This window comes from Panthera leo, chromosome A1 (genome assembly GCF_018350215.1).
Source record: "Panthera leo isolate Ple1 chromosome A1, P.leo_Ple1_pat1.1, whole genome shotgun sequence".
In the NCBI taxonomy this organism is placed as follows: domain Eukaryota; kingdom Metazoa; phylum Chordata; class Mammalia; order Carnivora; family Felidae; genus Panthera; species Panthera leo.
Genome location: NC_056679.1, coordinates 11,427,608 through 11,450,095, shown reverse-complemented (window position 1 = coordinate 11,450,095; position 22,488 = coordinate 11,427,608). Strand labels below are relative to the sequence as shown.

General features: G+C 39.0%; 1 protein-coding gene across 1 annotated transcript in view; it reads right to left on the bottom strand.

Moving 5' to 3' along the window:
• The window catches only part of BRCA2 (BRCA2 DNA repair associated), a 59,664-nt gene that overhangs the window by 8,918 nt on the left and 28,258 nt on the right, over window positions 1–22,488 (bottom strand). The window contains exons 14-24 of the mRNA XM_042948615.1: window positions 20,264–20,697; window positions 19,628–19,809; window positions 18,139–18,326; window positions 14,642–14,812; window positions 13,777–14,131; window positions 10,183–10,338; window positions 9,935–10,079; window positions 8,020–8,141; window positions 5,523–5,721; window positions 5,140–5,303; window positions 4,916–5,054 (exon numbers count right to left, since the gene is read on the bottom strand). Coding sequence (XP_042804549.1) covers window positions 4,916–5,054; window positions 5,140–5,303; window positions 5,523–5,721; window positions 8,020–8,141; window positions 9,935–10,079; window positions 10,183–10,338; window positions 13,777–14,131; window positions 14,642–14,812; window positions 18,139–18,326; window positions 19,628–19,809; window positions 20,264–20,697 — 2,255 coding nt within the window. The remainder of the gene's footprint in view (window positions 1–4,915; window positions 5,055–5,139; window positions 5,304–5,522; window positions 5,722–8,019; window positions 8,142–9,934; window positions 10,080–10,182; window positions 10,339–13,776; window positions 14,132–14,641; window positions 14,813–18,138; window positions 18,327–19,627; window positions 19,810–20,263; window positions 20,698–22,488) is intronic.

Genomic DNA, 22,488 nt, shown 5'->3' with positions numbered 1-22,488 from the left:
GTAGTCCCTACTTCAAGCCCAACTCTCAGATGGTTGGATTTGGTTTGGCTTTGTTAGCTGAAGCATAAGAAGAACACATAGGCATTAGAGCCTGAAAGTATGGGTTCCAATCATTTATATAACTGTGACCTTGGGCAGGTTATTTAACATCTCTGAGCTCTGGTCTCCCCATCTGTACAGAGGGATGATAACAGCAAATGAACAGCATTACTACGAGCACTTTATGTACATATGTGACGTTTTCAACAATTACCCACTCCCCCCGCCCCGTTTTGTTAGAAGTGGGGACAGAAAGAAACTAAAACTGAGTCCCTTTCCTTGAAGAGATCACAGTATCATTGGTGGGGAGGAGGTTCAGAAATGTGGACACAGGATCATGGGCCACGTGACGGATGCTGAAGCAACCCAACGCACTAAACGCTGCAGAAACTGAGGAGGGAAGATGTAAGCTGGCATAAGCACCCAGCTGGGGAGGAACATTATTCAGCTGGGCTGAATGACGAAGGACAACGGTTCTCCAACTCCTTTAGACAGGAGGACAAAGGGCATTGTCAGTAAGGTGTATTTTTTAAAGGTTGAAAGTGTTAAATGTTATATATAATGCATCAGGCACATGAAGTGGCATAGTTTAGCTGAGGTGTGTGGGGTGGTGGTTTGAGGCAGCTGAAGAGTTTTTCAGGCCTATGAAGGAGTGTGGGTTTCATTTTCTAAGGGACAGGAGCCACTGAAGATTTTAAGCCAGGAACCATCATCAGTAGATTTGAGCGTTAGATAAGTACTACTTCGGGTTTAAGGTGGCACTTCGAAACATTCGAAGAGAATTTTTTCCTCTAACGTTTAACATCAAACTAAATAAAAAAAAAGAAATGTTCACTAAAAACCCAAATGAGGAATATTCTGATGTAAAATTTAAAAATTGGTGATGAAAGAAAGAAACGAGAGTGTGGCTAGGCCAGGCACAGAAGGGCTCAGCTTCTCATCTCCTTCCCCAAACTGGTGAAAATTTGAGAATTCTATTACCTGTAAACCTGAAGAAAAGCAAACGGAATGGGCATCTTACTTTTTTCCTCTTCTGATCGCAAATAATGAACATGGCTGCAGGGGAAAAGCAGACGACCAGGACTGACAGAAGTGAACATTCCAGGGTGTTGGTGGGTTGAACTGTGTCCCCCACTCAAGATGTTGAAGTCCTGACCCCCAGTACCTGTGAGCGTGACCTTATTTGGAAACAAGGTCTTTGCAGACGTAATCAAGTTAAGATGCAGTCGTGACGATCAATGTCCTCATACAAAGGGGAAGTTTGGACACAGACACGCGCATAGAGAGAAAGCCACGTGAAGATGAAGGCAGAGATCGTGGCGGTGCACCTATAAGCCACGGAGCAGTAAAGATTGCCAGCAAACCAGCGGGTGCGGGGAGCAAGGTGCTGAACACGTCTCCCTCACAGCCGCAGAAGGAACCAACTCTGCCAACACCTTGCTTTCGGACTTCTGGTCTGCAGAACGGAGACAGTAAATTTTGGTTGTTTACGCTCCCCCAGTTTGTGGTACTTAGTTATGGCAGCAATGCAAATTAATCACAGGGGACTCACGGAACCAGGAAAAATGATGAAGAACAGAGCTAGTATCTCCCAGAGACGGGCAATATATAGTGGAAAGAAACTCAAGTTCGCAGCCATTACTCAGTAACTGAGAGGGGGAAAAATGGTCTTGGATAAGGTAGAAAGTCAAGAACCACTGGCTCCTGGCAGGTCTCCACACGTTTTCCTCCCGTGCACCTCACCTCCTCACCGCTATCTGCCCTGGGGCCATGAGAAGCGATCTCAGGTAAGTCTCCACAAGCAGCCAGGCTCCCGGGTCCTGCCGTATTTCCCATCTCCGGAAAGTTTCATACACTACCTCCTTTCGCACCGTCTCCTACCTCTCCCTGTCGCCTGGAACGCCTTCACTGGACAAGTCCCCACTACCCTCAACCATTCCTTAAGTGCTGTCTTTACCGGCCTGCTGTAACTGAGACCTGGCTCTCCTCCTCCGAGGCCACTGCTGCCCCCCGCAGACCTCTTGTGCTACAGGACGTCAGGCTGGGGTAGCTGTCTCCCCTGCTCTTGGCTCCCTGCTGCTCCCCACCTCTAAAAACATTCACTCCCGTTACTGGACCTTTCTAGTCAGTGTACACGATCTCATCAGGATGCTGGTAGCACTTGCACTGGAAAACACAGACATTCTCTTGATCCCAATTCTCCCTCTCGTGAGTGCTCCATTTCCCTTCGGTGCTTGAAGCATGACCTTATAATGCCTGTGTCCACTGTGCGCGTGCCTCTCCTTCCACTCCCCTGCCCACCTTACCATCAGACTGGCTCCTCCTGGGGCTCAAGCCAGCAGCCCCTTCCTGGCCCTCGCCTCCCTGTCTCAGCTATCAACTGCCATCCGAGACCGAATCAGTCCCCTCTCTCTGGAACTCTTCCCTCTGGGCTCTCAGCGCAGCTCCCTCCCTAAGGATTCCTCCCACTCCTCAGGCTGCTCCTCTTGTTTCTTTTACTGGTTCCTTTACATCTTCCTGCTTCTAAGCGTCAGAGTGTCCGAGCCACCTCTCTAGCTACTCCCACACCCACTGACCTCATCCGGTCTCACAGCTTTAAACGGCACCTGTACGTTGATGATGTCCCAGTTTATATCTTCAGCCCAGACCACTTCCCCAGACTCCGGCATACCCAACTGTCAGGTAGAAATTTCTGTTTAGACTAAGCATCTAAACCTTAACTGACCAAACTGAGCTCTTCACCCTTCCCACACACATCTCTTTTTCTTGTACTCTTTCCCTCTCAGTAAATGACCGCTCTCTCTTCTCATGTGCTCAGACCAAACACCTTGGCACTGAACTCCTTGACTCCTCTCTTTACTTCACACTGTCCCTCTCCTTCAAAATATAATCAGAATCTCACCCATGGAATTTAAACAACAACAATAATAACAACAATAAACAAGAAAAAAAAAATCAAACACATAGAAAAAGAGACCAGATTCCCTGGTTGGGAAATAAATGTGCCCTCTGTGTTGGAGGCAGACACGATCTCCATCCTTCCAAGATTTTTTTGCTATATAAGCATTCTTGAAGTGAGAGTCTGAGACAATGGCTGCTATAAATGTGTAGGAACATCACAGAGAATAACCTTCCAACACAGGGAACTAATGGGACACAGGGAAAATAGCTAGCTAGCAAGGTGGTAGGTACATTTTAATCCAACCATGCTAATAATCACATTAAAGTTGATCAGATTAAACAAACCAGTTAAAAGACCAGAGACCCTCACACTGGATAAGAAAGCAAGATCCAACTGGGCTGTCTTCCAGAAACCCAATTTAAATATAAAGATGTTGACAGGTTAAAAATACCAGGTGGGAAAAGATGTACCATACAAACAAGTACTAACCATACAAAAGTTGGAGTGGCCACACTAAATAAACAAAGTTGGCTTTAGAACAAGAGACATTATTTGGGATAATGAGGGATATTGCAGAGAAGCGGGAGGTGAAGGTTTGAATGCTCAATAAACTATAGAGGGAGGTTATAATTATTTACCCAGTAACCATTCAAATGCTACAAAACATTCCTAGCAACTTCTTTAAAATTAAATAGCACAGAATAGGATGTAGGTTCTTTCCCTGTAATACGGTAGAATTGCTTTTCATGAAGAACTGAGGTTAACACAGGCCTACTTTCAAATCGCTAGTCACTAAATTTGCTGATTTGTAACTCCAATTAATCTTAAGGAAGACAAATTTTAAAAGATAACATTTTCCAAAAGCATTCATAAAAAGCTACAATTAAAAATACACCGTGGAGCAAAGGAAACAATCAGCAAAACTAAAAGGCAGCCGACAGAATGGGAGAAGATATTTGCAAACGACATATCAGATAAAGGGCTAGTATCCAACATCTATAAAGAACTTACCAAACTCAACACCCAATAAACAAATAATCTAGTGAAGAAATGGGCAAAAGACATGAATAGACACCTCTCCAAAGAAGACATCCAGATGGCCAACCAGCACATGAAGAAATGCTCAACTTCACTCCTCATCAGGGAAATAGAAATCAAAACCACAATAAGATACCACCTCACACCTGTAAGTGGCTAACATTAACAACTCAGGTAACAACAGATGTTGGTGAGGATGGGGAGAAAGAGGATCTCTTTTGCACTGCTGGTGGGAATGCAAACTGGTGCAACCACTCTGGAAAACAGTATGGAGGTTCCTCAAAAAATTAAAAATAGAACTACCCTACGACCCAGCAATTGCACTACTAGGTATTTATCCAAGGGATATAGGTATGCTGTTTTGAAGGGGCGCATGCACCCCCATGTTTATAGCAGCACTATCGACAATAGCCAAAGTGTGGAAAGAGTCCAAATGTCCATTGATGGATGAACGGATAAAGATGTGGTAAATACACACACACACACACACACACACACACACACACACACACACACACACACGCGCGCGCACACTGGAGTATTACTCGGCAATCAAAAAGAATGCAATCTGGCCATTTACAACTACGTGATGGAACTAGAGGGTATTACAGTAAGCGAAGTCAGTCAGAGAGAGACAAACATCACAGGACTGCACTTATATGAGGACTTTAAGACACAGAACAGATGAACACAATGGAAGGGAAGCAAAAATAATATATAAACAGGGAGGGGGACAAAACATACGAGACTTAAATATGGAGAACAAACAGAGGGTTCCTGGAAGGGGTGTGGGAGGGGGGATGGGCTAAATGGGTAAGGGGAATTAAGGAATCTACTCCTGAAATCATTGTTGCACTATATGCTAACTAACTTGGATGTACATTAAAAAAAATAAACAAGAAAAAAAAAATTAAAAAAAAATACACTGTGGATTACCTATTTTTTTCACAACAGAAACTACAAATCCTATTAAGTCCACCTCAGAACAAGGTGGCTGGAAGTCTGGATCCAATAGTTTGTTAAAGTAAAGGGGCTCCCTCGGCTGATAAACTTGGAATAGGAGTTCATCTGAAGCCTACAAGAAAAAAAAAATCAGTGTATGTAGATTCTCTAAACTAATATGCATTAATCAAAATTAAATTATAATGAAAAGCTTGTACCGGTAGCTGCTGATACTGAGTTTTCTTTGTTGCTGTTAGCTGTATGTTAGCTCTTTCAGATTTACTTTTAGATTGTGACGTTGCAAGATGATAGATTCTGTATCTTTTTCCCTCTGTTAACAGGGAATATAAATCTGATGATGGACGCCAGATACTCAAGGTAACTAGATAAAGAGGAAAAAGACATAATACAAGAACTGATAATCATTAAAATTCTTATAAAACAAATATGGTAACAACAAAGATCCAAGGACTGTATCATTATCTTGTGGGCACTGGTAGCCCACTTTTGCTCCTCTGATACATGTTGACTTTATACTTTAGCATTTGAAGTCATTTTGTTAATAAATAGTACTTGAACTTAAAAAAATTTACATACTGACCTGAATCTTTTTCTTTTTTCCCATAGCTTATGATACGCATCTTCCACACAGTTGTAACATCCCTTGGTAACATTTGTTCTCCTTGCTCAGCAGATTCCATAGCCTTTCTGAATTCCAGCTGGATCTGTGCTTGCTTCTTATCATTCAACATCTGTCTGTGATTATTCAAAGCTCTTATCTGCTCTTCACTGAAATAAGCCTATGATCATTTATTAAGGCAAATTTTATTAGAATAAAAGGCAAACAAAACAAAAAATCTCACCCACTGTAAATGAACCTCTTTATTTATTTTGTAATGTTTATTTATTTTTGACAGGGAGACAGGCAGAGCGTGAGTGGGGGAGAGGCACAAAGAGAGACACACACACACACACACACAGAGTTCAAAGCAGGCCCTAGGCTCTGAGCTGTCAGCACAGAGCCCGATGCGGGATTCGAACTCACGGACCATGTGAGATCATGACCTGAGCTGACGTTGGATGCTTAACCGACTGAGCCACCCAGGCGACCCATGAATCTCTTTAAATGGGGATAAGATACGACAGAACTGAGTTCACTTTAATAATATGACAATATAAAAATTGAGATTAATGTACTTAGCTTATCATATAACAAATATTTTCAGGTGCCTTAGACTGTTCACCTATCTTTGTGACAAATTTCCCCAGGGCCAAAATAACCCCCTACTTATAAATGTACCGTAATAATCATAACTGTCATCAAGATTACAAATGGCTGACATTTGAATGCTCCCTATATTTGAGGAATGGATCTGTGTGTGATAAATGTATTAATTCATTTAATCCTTACAGTAACCCTGTGGAGGTGGGCACCGTATTGTTTGCATGTTATGGATGATGAAACTGACGCAGAGAGAATGAATCACTTGCAGGGCATACAGGGAGAGGCCGTTCAAGAGCTCCCATTCTTACCCCGCTGCAGTACAATTTTATGAACTCTCTGGAACAGCAGATATGACTGAAAACAGACATGTGCTACAAGCACTTCTCTCTGCCTCCACACTTCTCTCCCAGTCATTTTAGCAACATTGCTGTCTGTATCTCTTCGGATGCTTACTCAGTATAACAAAAATGAATGAACAAAAAATAAAATCAAATGAAACAGGAAACAGAATCCCAACACAGAGCACACGAGATAGCTGCTGCCTCACACGTGTTAATATCCACAGTGGGAAGGGAAGCTACGGAATCTCCGTGCCCTGAAAAGGTCTTTCTAAATATGAAGAGTGTTTAAACACGATTAAAAAAACCAAACCGTGATTCCACAGTCTTCCAACACTCAACACTGTCACTGAAAACAAACCCTTTTGACGAGGTCTCTTAGAAATGGATGGCTATCTTTCCCTCCAAGAATTGCATTAACAACTTTATCTAAGTGAAAGCTCCAGAATCATATACTCTTAGGACCTAGTGATCAAGCCACTCACAGATTTTTCCCTTGACACTCCTCACAGGGTGGATCTCGGTTGTAACATTTGGTAATATGAAGGAATTCTATTCAGAAGAGCACTTCTCCTCTAACGGAGTGCTGTTTATTTCGTAGTCCTACTAGTTAAGAAAGTTAAGGCTATCAACCAGATTTATTGCCATCAAATAAACGAGATTAATCAATAAACAACAGTTTTCTTAAAACTTCCCCTCCTATCTAGCCAACTAATCCCAGAATTTGCATTAACTAGATACCCAGGTGTCTAAAAACTTAGGAGGCAGCTTACCTTAATAAATGATGTTCTGATAATAGTAACTAACATTGATAATGGAACTTTATAACAGTACATCTTTGCATTTATTATCTAATTTGATCCCCAAACAACTTATTTTATGCCCATGTTATAGCTATTTTATGCCCAGTTGTCTAATAAATGGCATAGCCGTGAATCTAACACAATTTAGTGCTTCTGACACTTTTCCACCAAAATATTCTTAGAGGATTATCAGATAAACTCTAGGTAGGATCTGAGAAGCAGGTGAGAACATGGCAACTGAGACACTGCTTTGAAGATACTTGTTTTATCTGAAAAGTAAACAAGTTTTGCCTGTATTTGAAGCCACGTTTATTTAATACATAAAATTATTTAAAGGGTGCTTGGGTGGCTCAGTTGGTGAAGCGTTCGACTTCAGCTCAGGTCATGACCTCACAGTTCGTGAGTTGGAGCCCCCACGTCGGGCTCTGTGCTGACAGCTCAGAGCCTGGAGCCTGCTTCACATCCCATGTCTCCCTCTCTCTATCCCTCCTCCACCACTCTCAAAAATAAATAGATGTTAAAAAAAATTATTTAATCCCTCTGTCCTCCATTTGGTATAGAACTGAAATGCACTGGTTTGGCACATCACTGAGCACTCCAGAGATGCACACATCATCTCTGAGAAACACCAATTCAATACAGCACCTCCTGTAATGGCCAGAAGACCGACAGCAGCTTCCCACCTTAAAGGATTAAGGTTAAGACTCGCTGTGCGCCCTCTTACTCTCTCACCTCAAGGGAAGCCGGGTCTGGTGCGTTCTTCACCGCTTCATAAAGCTCTGCACCATCCTGCAGAGCACAGACTTGCTGTCTTGTTAATGCACGTAATGGTACACATCGTTTTGTTATATTTTCTAGGAATAAAGCATCACTAATTAGCTGACCCACAAATTTTTAAGAACACTGAAAATTGGAGAAATAGGCAAAAAGTACCCAAAGGGAGGCTAAAAAGCAAAACACAATTTATCTGCCACAAGTTTTCTAGGAAAATGTGAAACTAGTGTACTCACGCCTGGTTTAAAAAATTGTCACACAGAGAGTTTAGAGTCAAATTTGTAAATTAAGTAAATGATTTCATGACTCATTTAATCATGAAAACAGCATGAGCTGGTGAATCAAAAATGAAGAGTTCAATTTTTCCACAGATTTATATAGAAAATGAAGTTGAAAATCATGAAAAAAATGCAGAACATAAAATTTTCAGCCATAAAAATAGATAAAAAAACAAATTATCATGTCCTTTACGTAAAAAATACTATGATATATTAAAATTGATGCCAGGGAAACAAGATCTAGCTCCAGATGTAATAACATGACAACCAACAACCACAACAACAAAAATGCAAAAGTTATATAAAGTAGATAAGGACAATGAAGAAAGAAAATGATGAATAGCTTAGGGAAAATAATTGTTTTTTGAGTGTTTATCTTTCCTGTGTATTCAATACATATGACATATAACAATGTAAATTTAAGGCTTATGTGTTGTTTTGATGTAATTAGATAGTTAATATGACTGCCATTGTATTGATATTTACCACAGCACAGTAGTACAATATTGTCTATATTCACTGTACTGTGCATTGGATCACCACAGCTTATTTACTGCTCATTGTTAAGTTTTATCCTTAAACACCATCAATTTTACCCTCCTACCCCCTCATTCCCTGGTAACCACCATTTTACTATAGTTTTGTAAGTCTGACTTTGTTATATTCCACATATAAGTGGTACCATACAGTATTCGTCTGAGGTAAAATAATTTGGCAGTTTCTTCCCTTGTTGCTATTGTTTCTCTAAGACCAAAAACGGGGCACTAAAAATATTTTGGTACTGAAGCTTAAGAGGACGTTTACTTAAGACTACTGAAAAGTGAGGGGCGCCTGGGAGGCCCAGTCAGTTAAGCTTCTGACTTTGGCTCAGGTCATGATCTCACAGTTTGTGGGTTCAAGCTCTGTGTCAGACTCTGTGTTGAGAGCTCAGAGCCTGGAGTCTGCTTCAGATTCTGTCTCCCTCTCTCTATCCTTCCCCTGCTCATGCTCTATCTCTCCCTGCTTCTCAAAAATAAATAAACGTTAAAAATTTTTTTTGTAACAAAAACAAGACTTCTGAAAAGGGCTGTGGTTATATAATGTTTTATTGCCTAAGACAATTACAAGCTATCTAAAAGCTCAGTGTGTTGAATAATGAGGTGATAATTTGGGGTCAGTTCAATGTTTATCTGTATATCTAGGTAATACTTTTATTTTTATTTTTTAAGTTTATTTATTTATTATTTGAGAGAGTGTACACACACACAAGCATGCAGGGGAGGGGCAGACAGAGAGGGAGAGAGAGAATCCCAAGCAAGGTCCATGGTGTCAGCGTAGAGCCCCTCACGGGGCTTGAAGCTACAAACTGTGAGATCATGACCTGAGCCAAAACCAAGAGTTGGACGCTTAACTGACTGAACCACCCAGGTGCCCCTATGTAGTATTTTTTTAAAAAACTTAAAAAGTCAGATCTAGAATAGGAAAAAGAAGTCTATTACTCAAAGACAATTCACCCAATTACAAAAGTTAAATCAGAGAAGTCTCTAAAAGGTCTAATTAAAAGAAAACAAAACTTGTCCTATTTAAAACAACTTATGGTATTCAACCCATCTTACCGTCATGCTTTTCAAATTCTGCTTGAATTTTATTGAATAAGACTTCTAGTTTCTTTTGTTGGGCCTCTGCATATTTTGTCGCCTCCCTTTCTTCCTCTCTTTCATTGCGAAATATGCATAATCCAGATGGAGTCTTCTCCATCCACTGTAATGATGTGTGAAACAAAAGTACATGGTAGGAAGGGATCATTCAGATTAATTGTTCCCCCAAAAAGAAATACATAGTGAACGTCAAAAGTGTATCATACCTGTATGGGGTATGTTCTTTGAATAACTACATCAACACAACCAACGTTTCCTCCATCACTAAAAAGTGATGACAAGGGGAGAGGGAAAGGTCTAGGATCAGGAAAGAATCCAAGTTTGGCATACCAGCAAGCAGGCCGAGTACTATTCGCAGATATCTGGACAAATTAACGGACAAATCAACTTCTAAGTTTATATCCAACTCTATTTCAGATTTTATAACATTTTCATTAATTCTTCCATTCATTCAAACATATTCACTTTTAAAAGTCCCATGAAGAAAAGACAGTACAAAAATTATACAAAAGTGAAAACACTTTCAAAACATAGTCTCTCAAAAAATTGTTTATGCTGTTATAGTCTTAATGTAAATATTAGTATTAGAAAATTAATAAAAGAGACTCCAAATGAAACATGATGGATTAAAATGTACTTATTTACCTAGGTTCCCTCAAAAATCCTACAAGGATAAAGAGAACTGGAGACAGGAGGACAACGGATGAGACACTGGCAAAATTTTGGAAGCTAAAAGCCTACTGGACACCTGGTGGTAAGTAACGAAGCAGCCCGAGAAATGTTAATAAAAATAGCAAACATTCATAAAACACTTATCATGGTGCCTGGATAGTGTTAAGTACCTTATGTCTATTAACAGTTAATCCTTACAACAATCCTTACTCCCATTCCATACTCCTGCTTCATTCTTATTCCCATTTTACAGATGACAAAACTGAAGGATAACCTGCCCAACATTACTCAGCTGGCAAAATTGTATGGAGCCAATATGGAAGAAAATAATTTAGGGAAATCACTTAGAATTTGGAGGCAACAGGTACCTCTGGAGGAAGGAGCGTGAGGTGCAGCCGAAAACAGAAAGAATGGTTGAGATTTTGTATAAAGATAGTTAAGACCTCAGATTTCATTTCCTAACCCGAGCAGCCCGGTGACTGTCCTTCTCTCACACCAAGAAGAACCCAGGACAATTTACTTTCTCGACAAGCTGAATTATACATATCCTGGGCTCTGGAACACAAGGCAGAGACAGCTGGGGTGAGGGTGAGATTCTATACTGAAAACAAAAAATGCAATGAAAATCCTTATGCTGAAAATGAGTCTATTGGTTTTCTTATTCTGTTCAGCTCTCAGACCAGTGACTGTTATTTGAGGGTCTCCTAATGAAAACACAAGCCCTGTCTTATCACGCTACAAGTTGACAAAGCCCACCTCACACAGAGCTTCTGATCAGCTCATTAGTGCCCCACTCTTGAAGAGGAAAGAACAGCTAACAATTACCAGTTGAAGGAATTCTCCAACATGAGACCCAAACAAACAAAAAAGAGACATTATAGGGGAAAAAAATGCAGTGAGCAGAAAAAACTAAGATAAAACACAATATTAATAGCTTGAGAAACAGGAGAAGATGTTGTATCTATGAAACAAGAATGGGATGTAATAAAAAAAGAAACATTCAGGGAATAATGAAGGGCTCTTGAAAACGGAAAATTATGCCAATAGGCACAAATTCACTTTAGGGATTAGAAAATTAGAACTAGAAAGTAGGAGGAACAAAGACAATAAAATAGAAAATAGGAGAAAAGATGAGAAAAAGCAGAAGACCAATCAGAGAGGCCTACTGCCCAAATATTAGTTCAGGAAAATTGGTAAGGAAAAAATGGAGGAGGAAGAAATTACCAAAGAACTACTTCAAGAAAATTTCCTAGAACTCCATGATTGTACCCAAATGATGATTTTAAAAGACAGGCCAACACCAAAGTACCTTACTGTGAAATTTCCAGATACTGCAGACAAATGATCTTCAAACAGATCTTAGAAACAGATAATATAGTGAAGGACTGAGAGTAAGAATAGCACAGAACTGAGCAGAAACTATACCAGGAGCAAGAAGATAATAGAGAAAATGTCTTCAAAATTCTGAAGAAGCTATTTCCAATTCAAATTCTATATTCAGTCATCTTACAATAAGATCAAAGAAAAAGCTACATGCTCCCTCTGTGAAGAAGTCTGTGGAGGTTGGTTATGTGCCCTCAGAGCTAGAGAATAAATCCATATAGATGTGAAATCCAGAAAACAGGGCTTCCAACACAGAAAGAGGTAAAAATAATTTCCAGGATGGTAACAGGTCAGCATACATAGAAGATAACCACTTCAGAATGAAAGAGTGTAGAGAGGTCCCAGAGGTCTCCAAGAAAAAGAAATGGAATTGATAAAGGTATTGTAACAGACTGATATGGTTTTTAATTATGTCTCTTGTATGGGCATGAGTTGGTGATAAGGACACAAAATTAAAAATACACACGTGCACACACAACAGCAAGACAGTTAACTCCAGGAAAGCAGTAAGTTGTATAGAAAATGTAGTTAGTATATTACATGCTGAGCTGCAAAAATATTTTTCAGTCATTATAAACAGTGAATAGAGACTTCACTCCTCAACCTCAGAGCAGGAAGCTAATAGTTAATGTCTAAACAGAAGGAGAAAAGACGACATCACAATATAAAGAAAAGAAAGTGCCAAAGGGATTCAAAGTCGTTGCCTTTGGGGAGCACTGAATGGAGGTTAGGCAGGATGGCATCAATGACTGCTTCGTGGGGGGGGGGGTGGTCATAAGCCTTATGTTATATGAGTTTTGAAATTATGCACATGCACTGATTTGATATAAATAAAACACTGAAAGCCACTCCAACTTTGATATCCTAAACAACAGAAGCCTGTTTCAGCTTGATTTCTAAAAGCAACACAGTGACAAAGTATCTCTTTACCTTAAAAATGTTTAAGTCACTTATAAAATGACTTCCAGAATACAACAGAACTATTTATAAGATTATCTCATAAGTGAATCTGTGCAATATTAGTAATTTCTCATATCAGTATTGTAGACTATTCAATATGACAAAGTCCTATTGTGTAGGCTAAAGTTTACATGAAGATGAAAGATATGGTTTATGTGTTTTTTTTTTTTAAGTTTACTTATTTTGAGAGAGAGTGAGAGTGAGTGTGTGCAGGGGAGGGGCAGAGAGAGAGAGAGAGAGAGAGAGAGAGAGACAGACAGACAGAATCCCAAACAGGCTCCAAGTTGTGAGCACAGAGCCCAATGTGGGTCTCAAAGCCACAAACTGTGAGATCGTGACTTGAGCGGAAACCAAGAGTCGGATGCTTCACTGACTGAGCCAACCCGGTGCTCCAGAAGCATACATTTTATTATTATATATTTAAGAATCACTGAAACCAAATTCTCTAATCACACTGGAATATAGGTCTAATGGAGGAATCAGGGTGGAAGCAGAGAACAGGAGGCACCAAGGGCTATAGGTACCCATAGCACAAAATCAAATCTGGTACATATTTGCTCCTGCATTATTTTAGCTTGATAAATATCTCTGGATTTCCCAAAAACAGCACAAAAAAATTTAACAGTCTCAGAAATTTGCCACTTATATTAAGATTACCAGTACGTTTTCAAGAAATGGAGCATCTTTAACAGGCATAATTTTAAAATTTAGAATGTAAAACCTCCCTAGAATGTAACTGAATCAGTTACGGATTTTTACCGAGAGTGTGCATTAATTTAATTTACCTTTAACATAAGAGATTCTGGGGCTTCGAGTGGTGTGCAGGCATCGGGGGAGCCCGCCAGTTCTGCTCCATGAATAATGATCTTATGACCCACAGTCAGTCTACCCTTCTTCACGAGAGCTAAGAGGGGAGGATCTAGCTGGGCCTTAATGGCATACCATCCATCTGTAAGCTCAACAGTGCCCACATTTTTGGTACCCACACCACTAGTTTTACTGCTGGAAGTTTCAGATAGATCTGTGCTCGATGAAATTGTTTCAGAAATGCAGAGAACAAGTGTTTTTGCAGCGGTATCATCCCTTTCCATGATCTTTTTTATAGCTGATCTTTTGCTTCTATCAATTTCCATATCGTATCTAAAAATAAAAGTAAAAATGAATATTTTAGGAATTTTGACTCTAGATTTTTATTTTTAAAAAGTCACCGAATAATGGAGAATAAAAATTAAGTATCTTAACTGAAGAACTACTATTGAGACAGAATTTAAAATTTGACAGCCAGCAATACAGTAAGTTTTATACTGTTAAAATAGGAATTAAATATTAAAATGCCCCAAATGCAAAAATGCTTTATTAGCAATCCCCAAATAAGGGATCAAATTAGTAATTCATATTCTTTTCATATGCCAAGAGTTTAAGGGGGAGGGGTGGGGGAAGAGGGAAGGGAGATCCATGAATGTGTGATTTCTCCTAAGGGGACTGGAGCGTGACAAGAGAACTACCGTGTACAAGTGAGAACAGCAGTGTGGGATGGCGACTGTCACTGACAAGCGATCATGTACCTCTATGACCTAGAAGTCACGGACTGCACAGAAGTCTGAACCTGATCACAGTATGTGATTGCGTAACATAATGCATTATACTTGCCTGTATTTTAGTTGAAGCAACACCCTTTCTGGGCTTAGGCATCTATTAGCAAATTCCTTAGGAAAGGCAAATTCCATAGCTGCCAGTTTCCATATAATCCATCTGTAGTGATTATAGACCCAAATTCTAGAAATGAGGTTTGGATCCACACCTGGGGTGTCACACAGAGCCCTGAACAAATAAAGGTAGAACAATATAAAAAAAACCAAAAAACAAAAAACCACATAAGATGATACTGAATTCAATAACCATGACTATTCTTTGCACAAATACTAACGCTAATGTACAAAATCATTCAATAAAAGTTTTTGAGTTAGTGTATAGTAAGTAATACAGTGTAGACAGTGATTTAACATGTATCAAAATATACTAATAAAATTCACTTTGCATATTAGTCAATACAATAATTTCAACTGGAAATGAGACCCATAATTTAAAATAATTCTATTTTAGATCATTTTTTTTCAAAGAGATTGTTTTTAGAAATCATCTAAGAATATCCTTCTCTAGCCCAGGTGCTTTTTAAAGATCTTCCTCTCTCTGCTCAACTCTCTAACCCTTCTTCCTTTCTCATTCCTACTTTGAGTACTAGGGAAACAAGTAATGAAGAAAACTTCCAGAAGCTTCCACTCCCACACCAGCATCTGGACCCTTACACTTCACCATCTCCTGCCATTTGTATACTAGCTCCCACCTTTTCTTGCCTAGTCAAGGACATTGATCCAGGAAATGCCTCCTCTCTCCCCCTGATAGGGAGATTTCTTTCTTTTCTACTGAACAATTTCCATCAGTTAAAAAAAAAGTTTTTTTCTACCTTAAACACAACAAAACTAACACCCTTTGCTCCTCCTTCCTTCTCCAGATACTGCCTCTTTCAATTTACTCAATTATTTTCATTAAGACTAATAGTGGCCTCTACATAGATAAATCCACGGTCAATTCTCAGTCCTCACTTCCTTTACTTAGCAGTAACTGACACCTGGTCATTCTTGATTCCCTGAAGCTCTGTCCTCACTTGGCTTGCAACACACCACAGTCTTGGCATTTATTGCTAACTTTCGGGTTGCTCTTTCTCGGTCTTTCTTTTATGGCTTTAAAGTTCCATCTATATGCTGACAACTATGAAATTGATGTCTTTTGCTCATACTTCGCCTATAAACTCCAGACTTTCATATCCAACTACCTACTCAACATCTCCACTTGGATGTCTACTAATATCCCAAGCTTCAAATGTCCCAACTGGATACCCCATTTCTTTTCCATCTTTGGTCTTCTCAATTCTCAGGACATGATAACTGCACCCTTCCAGCTTCCGGTGCTAAAATCTTTGGAGCTATTTTTCCTTTGTTTCTCTCACTTTCCTCATCCAATCCATGAGCAAATCCTGATGGTGCCACCTTCAAAACATACCCAGAATCCAGCTGCTTTCCACCAACTCCACTGCTACCTCCTTCGCCCAAGTAGCCACGTCTCACCTGGATCACCTCAACAGTTTCCTAAGTGGTCTGTCTGCTTCCAGCATTGTCCTTCCCTAATCTAATTAATCCCCACAAACAGCCAGAGTCATCCTTTCAAAATTAAAGCAGATCATGTCACCCCTCTGCTTTAAACGTTCTTATGATTTACTCAGGGCAAAAAAGGTTACTCAGAGTTAAAGCCAAGATTTTTACAAAGGTTTATAAGGCCCCATCTCTCTATTTCATCTGTTACTACTCCTCTCCTGCCCATTCTACTCCAGCTACACTCACTTTCCTCCTGGTCCTCAAATAAGCAGATCTTGCTTACAGCCAACGATGCTCTCCTCACATGGTCTTATGCTCATTCCCTTGACCTCCTTCAGGACACTGATTGAATGTCAGAGACTCAGTGAAGCCTCTTAACTACTTAGCCTATTTTATTTTTATTAAAAAAAAGTTTCTGTTTCATTTTATTTTATTCTTAGAGAGTGAAAGAGTGCATGAATGGGGAGGCATAGGGAGGGAGAGGGAGAGAGAGAAAATGAATCTTAAATAATCTCCACGCGCAGTGCAGAGCCTGACATGGGGCTCAATCCCATGACTCTGGGATCATGACCTGAGCCAAAATCAAAGGTCAGACACTCAACTGACTGAGCCACCCATGCGCCTCTTAGCCTATTCTAAAATTACACCTTTCTTCACCTGATTCTCCCTATACCCTTTCCAGCTTTATCTTCATAGTATTCATCACCTCCTAATACACTACACAATTTACTTATTTCTTTTTAAAATTTTCTCTCCCCACTCCAGATCCCTCTACTATAACGTATAACTTATTAGGGCAGAGATTTTCTTTTCTTTTATTATTCTGAATACCCAGAAGAGTTATCTGGTACATAGTAGGTCCTCGATAAATATTTGTTGGATGACCAAAAAAGACAACTTGAGCTCCAACAGTCAATGTTATGAACCATGTTCTTCTGATTACAGGGTAATTACTCTTAACCACTATACTATGTAGCTTCCTTAATACAAGAAAATAATATAACTATTTATTATACTTTTCCAACTAGAATCGATAACAGATATCTATGGGAGATAAGAGCAAGATGTAAATAACATTCCTGCCTTAATATACTCCAAAAACATAAGAAAAGTTTAAGGAAAAAATGTTTTACCACTTTACGCAAACTATATATTTCGGAAAGATATACAGAGATTAAAAAAAAAAAAAATAAGAGCATTAGAGAAAGGATTCTCATCTCTTGCCATTGGCATGGTAAGGCATCTTTGATAGCAAAAATTGTAAATCATCTTTGTATAAACATTAGAAACATAAGAGGTTACATAGTTTTTAAATTGCTGATGTTGGGGCGCCTGGGTGGCTTAGTCGGTTAAACATCCAACTTCGGCTCAGGTCGTGATCTCACAGTTCGTGGGTTTGAGCCCCGTGTCAGGCTTTGTGCTGACAGCATAGAGCCTGGAGCCTGCTTTGAATTCTGTGTCTCCCTCTCTCTCTGCTCACCCCCCTCCCCAACTCACACTCTGTCTCTCCCAAAAATAAATAAACGTTAAAAAAAGTATTTAAATTATTGATGTTTTAGGGCAGTAAAATTTACCAGTTACTTGGTATTACTGATACTTGAGCATCTCTGCTTAACTTCTAGTATTTATATTTTGTATTTGTTAAAATACACAATGAAAGAGAATATGATGTGTGTGTGTGTGTGTGTGTGTGTGTGTCTGTCTATGGTAAGGCTCATTCAAACTTAACTTTTCTTATCAGTCTTTATTTTATAAATGCAAATGAAAAATGTCCCAATTTAAGAAAAACCAATTCATTAAATCCTAAGGACAAACCATAATTCACTTTTCAAAATATTACAACAGAATGTCAGTTGAACCACAATGTACTTAAAATAATTCACTGAATACAAATTTGACTTCTAGCCAACTTGTTAAGTTTGAGAGAGGTAAGGGAAAAAAAGAGGTATGGTGGAATACAGGGAAGTTAACACAATCTCTTTTTGCATAGAGTACCTATAAAATTCTTCTTTTCCAGCTTTTCCATCATTGGAGGGTATGAGCCATCCACCGTCAGCCAACTGTATTCCCTCTTTAGCCCACTGGACTTCCTTCCCAAAATAATCCTGAGTGTGAAACTGAAAAGACTCTGCATTTTTGCTGTTGATTTTTACACAATGTTTGGAAACGCCATACATATATAACTGCACAAGATAAATGATAGAAACATTTGATAATGAATGAAAAACAAAAAAAAACAAATTTCATAGAATAAAAACAATTATAGGAAACTAAAATCGAATTTACCAAAGTTTTTCATTTAAATATTACAATATTCACCATCAAAATACTGAACTTAGTTACTAAGAGCTAAACATTTTAACGTAATATAAATGACTCCTATATTCAAGAGTCTCCCGTACCTTTTTCATTCCCCTTGTGTATATGCCTCCTGCTACAGCTGCCACAGGAGGTCATTCTGGATGTAAAAAAGTAACTTAATATTTTATAAAACCTCTTAAGTCAAAAAATTCAGAAGGAAAAAGACAGTGAAAAGTTTAAGTATTTTTGGGCATCTGACCTCAGGAGGTCAGATTTGTATCCAGGCCTGGCCTCCATTCACCCAGCATGCCTCAGCCCAAAGTATCTCTTCCTTTGTACAGACTTGACTCTGGAGTCACACTCCTTGCTTTGAACTGTAGCTGGTGGAAGAGAGCTTCCTAGGTAAGTGACTCTGGGGGCACCTGCTGAACCCTGTGCTTCAGCCTCTCCTCTGCAAATGATGGACAAAAATAACAGTAGCTCTCCTTTAGACACTTGGGAAGATTAAGGCAGATGTAACCAACGCAGGCCCAGTGCCTAGGAGAGTGGCTAGCGCGTAAAAACTACTCGATAAATATTACTTTTTAATATTATCAATATTATATTCACCTCTCCATTGCCTAAAATTGTAAGTAGATAGCACTGGCTTAATAAGAATCCTCTTTTAAAAATGCCAATAGCTCGGGGCACCTGGGTGGCTCAGTCGGTTAAGTGCCCGACTTCAGCTCAGGTCATGATCTCACGGCTCGTGAGTTCAAGCCCCATGTCGGGCTCTGTGCTGACAGCTCAGTGCCTGGAGCCTGCTTCGGAGTCTGTGTCTCCGTCTGTCTCTGCCCCTTTGCTGCTTGCACTCTGTCTCTCTTTCTTCCGCAAAAACAAACATTAAAAAAAAAATTCTAAAAATGTCAATAGCTCTTAATGGATTCAAGGCTATGGGTTATTCACACTTTAAATTTGAAGAGGGAAGAGAAACAGCAATTTTGGAGCACAGATCACTTTAGTGGGATAAGGCAGCAGAGAGGGAGGCTGCCACTGTAGGCAGATTAGGAAACAAAATGATTTCATTTATCCATTCCCGCATTCATTTGCTCCTTCTTTGAACAAAACGGTTTGGAGATACTAGTTAATAACATGAAATTATACTTGACTATAAAAGTTAGCAGCATTGCAGACAGAAGCGTACCTGTTTATGAGAACACGCAGAGGGAACTCGGCCTTCTACGGCTACTCTCAGAGAGATTCTAGGCACAGTGGATGTTTTTGCAAGATACAGACTACCTGGCTGTGGAAAAATATGCTGCTTTTGTTTCTCTTTAATTCGCATATCCTGTATATCTCTGGCATTCTGAAGACTTGCAATTAAATCTATTAAAGAACAAATTAGCAAAAAATAAGCTTAAATATAAAATCTAAAAAGCACAACCTTTGTTTTACAAAGTCGTATGCATCAATTTCCTCTAATTTTAAATCTTCAGGGATAAGCAAAGTTTCGTCTTGTAAACAACAGATCTATTATTTTTATTTCAAATTTGGAAGAAACTTAAAGCCTGTTAAATATATGTATTCCACTATTAGCAGTCTTAGATCATGTATCTAATTGCTTTTTTAATAAGAAAGTCCACAAGTAGTTACCTTTGAAAGAAAGCATTAGAATACTTAGAATCTAATCTTTGGACTTAGGAAGAATCTAAAGCATTAAAAAGGTCCTGAAATTATTATAATCACCAGAAAAGGGGTCAGATTCTCCAGGCATTATTAAAATATGAGAAACATCTAACTGGAAGGCAAAAATATGTCAACACAAATTTTCATACAATACCTAAAGGTTCTTTTTCGCACTTCGTGAATACCATAGTTGCTGCTTGACTGGAGTTATTTTCGTTAAGCTGATGAATTTCACTGTTATTAATATTATTTTTACTATCACTAGAACTATGTTCATCTATGTTTTTTGGTTTTTGTTTGTTTTCTTCCACATTAGTATTCTTGTTAATGTGCTGCTCATCTTGGTGAAAATGTGATTTAGTTTTAAAAGGTGGGACAAAGACTTTCACTGGTTTGCTTGGAGTAATCAAATGTCCCCTTTTTTCATTTCTTGTGGCAGGAACTGTACAAAATGGCTGCCCTGAAATGGATACATTGCTTGAAGATTTTTCTAAAGCCAGGTGTTCATAAAAATGAGATTTAGACAAAAATTTTTGACCAGGCGCAGTGAAATTTGGATTCTGTATTTCTTGCCGTTTCTTAGTTGTGCTACAATGAGGAAAAAGTATTTGATTATTTGCCAATAAATGTACACACATGGAAAGGTTTTAGAATATATACATATATATACATATTTTTTTGTAAACCTCAACTGCCATATGGCAATCTTATTCTGGCAACTGTTTTGCATTTCATCATGGTTGCCATCCAAAACAATACCACACTTTTCAAGTCTGTAACTATTTTTTCACACACTGACTTCCAGCCTTTGAGTTTACCACTTACTTCACATAACAGAAAAGCCTGTCAAACATGGATTTTCTGTCTCCTCCAATTCTAGCCCTGTACTCCTTATTACCTCCTTTACCAGAGAAATATCTGTCCATCCTCCTGTCAGGCCTAGCACCTTCACCTGTACTCTTGACCCCATCTAATAACTCAGTCTCCTCAGGAGCTCCACTCTTTCAATTATTTTTCTACTTCCTTCCTGTCTCTTTCTACCACTTGTTTATACTGTTTTTTGTTTGTTTTTTTTTTAGTGCTCCTTTCATTTAGCCAGAAAGACTTGTGCATTCTTGAAATGCTTTTTTCTCAGACTTCTCTCCCCTTCAAGCTAATACTCCTTGTGACCTTAATGGCCAACCTTCCTAAATAGGTAATCTAAACTAGCTATCTTTATCTATTCAACTTCTACTCATTGAACTCTCATTTCTCCCACTCTTCTACAGAAATTGTCCTCAACCAAGTTGCTAATGACCTTCCAAGTGCCTACAATACATATGTACATACAAACATACACACACACAGTTTCACAAGTAAACTCACTCTACTTGACCTTTGACAGATGATTTTTTTCCTTCTTAAAATTCTCACCTCTAATATCTACACCACCACTGTCTGTTTCTTTTTTGTTTTCCTCTTTCTGACTCTTAAAAAAATTCCCATCTCTAAAGTTGGATTTCTTCCCTAGACATTTTCCCTGGGTGATTGAATCATTTTCCTTGCTTAAATTATCATCTAACAATAAAAATATTAATCTGTATCTTCATGCTTGACTTTCCCCCTAGGTGTTATTCCTGCACCTTTAACTTTGTATAGCATGACATATCTCTACCTTGATGTTCCACACTCATCTCAAACTCAACACATCCAAGACTAAATTTATCACCTTCTCTAGCATACATGTTCTTCCCAATGTTTGCTATCTTGTTGAAAACTGCATACTTCCTTTTACCCAACCCTGAACTCCTAGAGATTGAAGTTACCCTGGAACTCATTTAGTTCTTCAGTCATCTAACCATCAAATATTTAATGAGTTCCTACTATGTGTGCCAGGCACTGTTTTGGCTGGAGGATATAGTGGGAACAAAACAAAATTATAGAGTTTATATTCTAGTGGAGGGAAACATACAAATAAATATGTCAGTTGGTATTAAATACTATAGAGAAGATTAAAAGCACAGTAAGGGGGACAGGGAGTGTCTAGCAAAAGAAATAATATTCTAAAAAGGCTGGTAAGAAAGACATTATTGATAAGGTGACATTTGTACAGAGCCCTGAAGGAAGAGAGAAAGAAAGCCATGCAGGTATTTGGGAGAGGTGCTGCAGGGCTGCAGGCAGAGTGAACATCACACACCGGGCCATGCCTAAGTATACCTGGAGCAGAGTGAGCAGGGACAGTCAGTAGGTGGGATTGGAAATAAAGCAAGAAGGCTGGATCACAGAGAACCCGTACACCCTCGTAGGGCTTCCCAATTATACTCAGATGGGAAGTCACGGGCTAGTTTTTGAGTAAAGAAATGACACACTCTATCCTCTGGTGTGAGTGTGTTTTGAAAG